The following is a 7271-nucleotide window of genomic DNA, read 5'->3' as shown; positions in this document are numbered from 1 at the left end:
GACTCTCGAGGCAGTGCACCCAGGTGTGTAACCTTCGTTCACTGTGCCGCCGAGGCTGGGCGGACTCGGACTTACCCGCAGCCTTTCCGAGCAGCACTGGTCTCGCTCCTTGCAGTGAGCAGGCGTGTTTTCCTAGGAGTCTGTTGGAGACGTGTGCTTTTACTCCTCAGCGGGTGACAAGAGGATGCTCTAGGCCAGTGGAAAAGGTGGGAAACCTCAGCCAAACTCAGTGCAAGGCAGCCTGGAAACTCATAAAATTCCTTGACGCATTCTACTGAGTCAGGATAAGGTGTCGAGTGGGTGGCTGCCGGCATTTTATTGCTTTACGTCAGCTACTATTATATAACAGGCAATTTTGACAACTTGGCTTCCCATTCAAAAAGGCCTGATCCCCAGCTCCAAGGTGGACAGTGTTAGCTTGATGTGGGGAGACAGGGAGGTGTTGCGGGCCATGGGTCTGGCTCCACTGGGGGTGTCTTTCCGTAAGCTGGGGGGCCCAGGCTCCTTTAAGGGCGCTGTAACTTGCGCCCTTCCCAGAAATACAGCAACTGTGTTCTTTTGGTGGATTTTGCTGCTATTCATGGCCCTCAGTTACCAAAGATAGGTTTCTTCCCAGAAGGTAATTGAGGAGAGTCATCTCCAAGTCAATGTTTACCACTGGTGAATATCTGAATGACTTCTTGCAAATCCTTTCATTTCTCGGGTTGCCCACTGTTTTAAACACTATGAGTAAAACGTAATTATACAAAAATCTCCCTAAGACCGACACTGGGATGTTTGCTTGCTTGTTTGGAAACGTTGAGGGTAGTATGTAGCAGGTAATAATGGGATTCAAGAACAGGCATTTTAGAAAAAAACAAGGGAAATTTCTGTATAATTTCTTTTAAGAAAATATTCAGACGTGTCACTGACTCAATGCTTTTTCTCTCTTTCATAACTGAGATATCCGGCAACTGCCCTTGAACAGCAAAGGACATTGATAGAGCTTTATGATTTCATGAAAAAATCCCCATATCGGTGATCTTGGAATCCTGCCGTGTGGGCTCCGGATCGAGGGCGTCTGTGTGGGGACCAGCGGTGCTGCGGCCGCAGGGCGGCGCGGCGGGCGCTGCGGGTGTGTGGCCTCCCGGCCCGCGGGCTCCGGGCCTTTCCGATACTGTGAGCGGCACGACCGCGCCTGCCCGCGTCAGCTCTTCTCTGTTGCCTTCAGCGACGCGTGTTTTCACGTGGCTAAATGCAGCTTTCTAGCGACCAGCCTCCTGCGTCCTTGAAACTGGTCAGTGCTGGACGTGGTGTTGCCCTCGGGGAGCGGTTGAAGCAGTCAGGAACTTAGCCCCGCGCTCTGCACCCGTCGGGGGCTGCCGAAGCCCCCTGAGGCTGCGTCTTCCAGCTGTCGCTGTCGCTTGGGCTCTCTTTGGACCGCGGCAGGGGGGCAGGAAGCGGCGCAGGCGCCACGCGGGGCTCCCCGCCGGACGCTGCCGAGCTCCCCAGGTAGGAGAACGGTTTCCCGCGGGCTGGGGCCTGGAGTTCCGCTCTCACTGCGGTCACGGGCGCACGTCTTTGTGCACACTGGCACGCGCCAAGCCTGTTCCTCAGAGACTCCCTTCGCAGGCTGCAGCGAGTCGCGTCTGGGCGAGCGCGCGGCCCCCAGCAACAGCGGCGCTCGCGAGTGACCGCTGCCGCGCGGCCATTTCTGATAAGACAGGTCACCGACACGCTCAGTGCATGAATTACAGCTTCTTGTATGGAATAGTCTGGTTTTCGGTTTAGCGCTTACCTAAATATGCCTTTAAAGGAGCTTCTTGGAGGAGCAGTTTGTCCTCAGAGCAGAGTTCTGGACGGAGCTGCAATTCCTCTGGAAACCGCCTGGCCCCCTATAACCTCCCCTGTGGGAGCGGCGAGAGCGCGGGCAGCTGCCGGTCGCCTCTGAGACGCCGCTCGCCCGCCTCAGCTCCTCTGCGCTCTGAGCCGGCCGCGGCCTCGCGCCGGGGTGTCGACGCGACGAGCCGCACCGCAGCCGTCGTAGCTCCGCGGACTTTGGCTAATTGCCTGGGAGTTTCCGTCCCTAAAAAACGTTGACAGAAAATGTGTACACACATATACGTTTCGCCCAGCAAGAATGATGCCATTCCCCGTCGGCGGCTCTGTCTTTGGCGGCCTCTTTTCAAATTAATTTAGTCACCGATTTTCGCGTCTCTGCTCCTGTGTGCGCTATGCTCCATTTCTCCCCTCAGAGGCTGTCCCCATGCGATTGCGACCCCTCAGCCGGCCCCACCGGCTTGCCGTCGTCCCTCTGTCTTGACCCCTTCCCCTTCCCGGCCTGAGGACCAGCTCCAGTTTATACTTCCACTGCCACTTTGGCCACTCTCGCCCGACCCCACCCCTTTCTTCGTCTCCCTGTTCCACCATCTGATATTTTTCTTTTTTCTCCTGACTGATCTCACTAACCACAGATAATCCCTCCCATCTCCACTGGCTTTGCTTCAGCGGCCTGAGTTTCTATTTTTCCCACTGTTGGCTCGTGTTCCGGGTGGACATAGCACCCCCTTGTGACCCAGTCATCAGTGGGGGGCGTCTGGGTCCTCTGCGTGTTTCAGCTGTTGTACATAGTGCTGCGATGAACATGGGGGCACGTACCCTTTTGAGTTAATGTTTTTGATTTAATGTGTCCTTTTGGAAGGTTCCTAAGAGTGTGACTGATCCATTTTTAGTAACTAGAGGGGCCACACCACTTTCCACAGTGGCTGGACCAATTTGCATTCCCATTAGGTGTTCTCTTAACCATCAGTAAGGGCTGGTAAAAGGCAAGTTATTTACTAAACTTAAAAGCTTAAGGGAAGTAACGAGACTTTAGGTGTTAGAAAGCGATGCATGATTATTACATAAAACCACATAGAAACTGTGAATACAAAACTTTTGAATCTATCTCCAAGGTTACAAGTTACAACCCCAGCATGTCCTGGCTGAGCAACCAGACCTCGGGCGGCGACTTCGTCCTCCTGGATCTGTTCCGTGTCACCCCGGTGCCCTGGGTCCTGTTCACACTCACGGTGCTGGTCCTCCTGGTGGCCCTGCTGGGCAACTCCGTGATAATCATCCTCATCTGGGCCGACCCTCTTCTCCACACGCCCATGTACTTTCTGCTCAGCCAGCTGTCCCTCATGGACCTCCTCTACATCTCCACGTTTGTCCCCAAGATGGCCCTGGTCTTTCTGTCTGGGGACCGTCGCATCTCCTTCATTGGGTGTAGCCTCCAGATGTTCCTTTTCTATGTCCTTGTTGGCTCCGAGTGCCTGCTGCTGGCCGTGATGGCCTATGACCGCTACGTGGCCATCTGCCAGCCTCTGCGCTACCCCGTCCTCATGCGTCCCCGGGTCTGTGCGCTCCTGGTGCTGGTGACCTGGCTGGGTGCGTTCTTCAACGCCTTGATCCATGTGGCCTACACTCTGACTCTCCCTTTCTGCGCCTCCAGGGAAATCCATCACTTCTTCTGTGAGATCCCAGCGCTCCTGAAAGTGGCCTGTGCTGACACTTCCCAGTATGAAAAGGGTGTTTTTGTCAGTGGTGTGATTTTTTTCCTCCCTCCCATCTCAGCCATTCTGGGCTCCTACGGCAGCATACTGTCCACCGTGCTGGGCATGGGGTCAGGCCAGGCTCTTAGGAAAACCTTGGGTACCTGCTCTTCGCACATGACTGTGGTGTTGCTGTTCTACGGGGCTGCCATCACCAAGTACCTTCTGCCAAAGTCCTACCACTCCTCTGGGCAGGAAGAAGTGGTCTCCGTGTTCTACACCATCATAACCCCCATGCTCAACCCGCTCATCTCCAGCCTGCGAAACAAGGACGTCACTAGAGCTTTCAGGAACGTTTTCAGGGTGTGAGGAATGTGAAGTGTGTATCAGCTGTAAATGTGTAGGAGTTGTGCATTTTCTCTGAGATGGAATATGAAATATTTATGTATGCACATTCATCATGTGCCTTTTTTGCATACTGCATATATGTGAGAAATACAACATAGATCAAATATTTATCTTGTACCAATGGCAATACATAAATATGGTCAAATATACCTGGTGCTCAATGGCAGTGTCAGTGGGGATATTGATTATTAATGGAATATATTAGTATTTTTGTTCCTTTATTTTTTGCACCTTTGATTATCATATTGGCAAGCAATGCCTTCAAATAGTGCTAGAATTTGTTTTACTAGGAATTTTGTAATCTTCTAAAAGTACAAGTGTAAATGAGTCACTGAATATTTACATAGATAGTTTCAAAGAAAATTTCCTAAGATAATCCTTGCTTTAAAACTAGACATAATTTTATTGAATAAATATTGATTTATTCATTATATGTTTCAATTTGCTTTCATTAAATAACATGGACATTTTTTTGTGAGCCATAGTTGCTACAATAATTGGATTCAAGTATATAACCTAATGCTTCAATACTTTTATGAATAGTGAATTGGCCTAAAAGTTCTCTTGCCTACTCCCACCGCACAGTGCTGCTTTAGGGTTACCCTCAGTTCCTCTCACCCCAAATCCCCACACCTCTTTTAACCACTGTTAGTTCTTAGCGTCTGTGAATTGCATTTTGTTCAGATTCCTCATGTAAGTGCAAGATTAATACGTCCATATTTTCTGTCTAATCTCAGTCTTGACTTTTTTATTTGGATCGCATGGTCCTCAGATGCGGCAGGCGACATCCAGCTCAGTTTTGACTTGCATCTCCCTAAGGTTGAGCAAATCGCGTCTGCACGCAGTTGCTGGCAACGAGTGCATCTGGGGCAGCCTTCCCTTGGTCAGGCCCTGCATCGGCTGGCTCGTGCTTTCTGATTAAGCTTTGTGAGTGCTTTGTGTATTTCAGCATTAACCCCTCACAGATATAGACTCAAAGTGTTAGGGTCCGAAATCACCTGGTTGTCCCCCGCGACAAAGAACAGGACCACAGATGCACAAGCAAGCAGAGTTTATTAAGCCAGCTAGCTGGGGTCGAGCCCTCCTGCAGGCATGCGGGCCACACAGGGAGAGCAAGCACTCAAGGATGGTTTCTCAGAACAGATGTCTCAGTCATGAGTCAGGAGCTGAGATCAGGGTCTAGTTTCAGCCAGTTCCAGGAGCTGGCACCAGGAATGCTGTCTGCCTGCCCTCCGTTCTGGGCCCAGGGTGAGTCAGAGACCCAGACCGAGGGGCCTAGGGGCTAACATTCCCCCCCGCCCCTTTTCTCTCCTTCAGTCGTTACCCTCATCCTGTTCTTTGCTGTGTAGAAGGTTTTTCCTCTGAGGTAGTCCCATACTTCCATTTTCTGTCATCGCCTATCTTTGGGGTCATTGACAGGAATCCAACACTAGAGCTAGGACTAGCTTACCAACTGTGTTACTTCAAGGAGTCTTAGGGTGCCATGTAGCACCTTCAGAACCTCCCTCCAATGTGAGTCATTTATTGTGAGGGGTTGAGGTACTGGTGTAGTTTCATTTCCTCCCGCGTTGGGCCCGTTTTCCCAGCGCCACGAAAGACGCGCCGCCTCCGCCAGGCACGAGCGGTCGGGCCGGTCGGCGCAGCAGGTCAGTGGGTGAGCGGAGGGGCGGGGTGCGGCGTCAGACGCATGCGTGTCTGTTTCCACGCAAACTGACTCCTGATCACGCTAGCTGTGTGTTGTGCGTTGTTTCCACTGATTGAAACATGGCGCTTGCCGCCTCCAGATTTCTTCCTTTTTTTCTCATGATTGTTGCAACTTTGGGCACCTTTGCTCCATACGACTTTTAGTAATTTTTGTACTGTTTCTGTGAATAATGGCATTGGAATTTTGATGGCCATTGCATTACATTGGCATATTGCTTTGGTTATGTGGGTATTTGCCAATGCTGAATCTCCCAGTCCATGAATATAAAGATTTTTTTTCATTGATTTGTAGTCTCAATTTATCAATGTTGTCCAGATTTTGTGGACAGATGTTTCACTTCCTTGATTAAATTCATTTCACAGTATTTTACTCTTTTTGAAAGTATTGCTTTTGTGACACTTTCCTAATTTATTTTCTGATTGTTATATGGAGGCTCTACTGAATTTCGTGTATTGATTTTACAACTTTATTGTATTTGTTTACTCATTTTGACAGTGTTTGGTGGATTCTTTAGGACTTCCTAAATATAAAACCCTATCATCCCAACATAGTGGCGCTGTTATTTCTTACTTTCCAGTTTAAATGCCTTTCTGTCTTTTCCTTGATTAACTGTTCTAGCAAGTACTTCCAATACTATGTTGATACAGGTGGGGAGAGTGGGTGGTGGTGACTTAATCCTGATCCTGTTGGAAAAACTTTCAGCTTTTTACTATTGAGTATGACGCTGATTTGTGCTTTATTATGTGGATGTATTTATTACGTGGATGTATTTTCCCTCCACACCCCGTTTCTTGAGTTTTTTTTTTTTCCATAAGACTCAATGTCATCAAATGATTTTTCTGCATTTATACGGGTGCACATAAGATTTTAATCCTTCATTGAGAGATGTTGAGCCATCCTCGGATTCCTGGAATACATGAAAAAAAAAATTGTGTGTAAGTATTTCATACCACTGTGAGTTGCATTTACTAATATGTTGAGGATTTTTGAATCTGTGTTCGTCAAGATTAATTACCTGTAGTTTTTTGTTTTACGCCAGGGCAATACTGACATAGTAGTGTGATTTTGGAGCAGTTTTGAGAAGGATATGTATTGGACCTTGGGTATAATTTACCAGTGAAGTAGTTGGCTTTTATTTTGGGGGAGGTTTTTGATTACAACTTCAAAATCCTTACTAATAATAAGTCTACTCTGATTCTCTGCCTCTTCACGATTCAGTCATGAGATTCTTCGTGATTCTAAAACTAGATCTGCTTCATCTACGTTTTCCAGCTTGTTGCCAGCTATGTGTTCTAGTAGCCTCTTACGGACCTTTGTGCTTCTCAGGTGTTCATTTTGACTTCCCCGTTTTTTATTTTATTTACTTATGCCCTCTCTCTTTTATTTTTTTTTTTTACTGAGTCTAGATATAGGTTTTCCAGTTTGATTTCAAAAATGCTGTTCATAACTTCATTTAACTTTTCTATTATCATTTCAGCCTGTGCCATTTATTGATACTCTGATATATATTTCCATTATTTTATTCACTTTGCACGTTGCTTGTGCTTTTTCTAGTTCCTTTTTGTAGATAGCTGATGTTTTGGATATGTTTGTGGTTTTTGATGAAGGCCTGCATTGTTCTACTTTTCCCTTAGAGACAACTTTGC

At 48.1% G+C, this 7271-nt stretch overlaps 1 protein-coding gene across 1 annotated transcript; it reads left to right on the top strand.

Annotated features, from left to right (window-relative positions):
• Positions 1-2954: 2954 nt before the first annotated feature.
• On the top strand, positions 2955-3881 carry LOC101635357 (olfactory receptor 2AJ1-like). Its single transcript, XM_012734626.1, has one exon. It carries the CDS (start codon positions 2955-2957, stop codon positions 3879-3881), a length of 927 nt encoding a protein of 308 aa, XP_012590080.1.
• Positions 3882-7271: the final 3390 nt, after the last annotated feature.

This window comes from Condylura cristata, unplaced genomic scaffold (genome assembly GCF_000260355.1).
Source record: "Condylura cristata isolate star-nosed mole 26May11 unplaced genomic scaffold, ConCri1.0 scaffold00062, whole genome shotgun sequence".
Taxonomy (NCBI): domain Eukaryota; kingdom Metazoa; phylum Chordata; class Mammalia; order Eulipotyphla; family Talpidae; genus Condylura; species Condylura cristata.
Note: the sequence above shows the minus strand (reverse complement) of the source record. Positions and strands in the feature narration are given on the sequence as shown.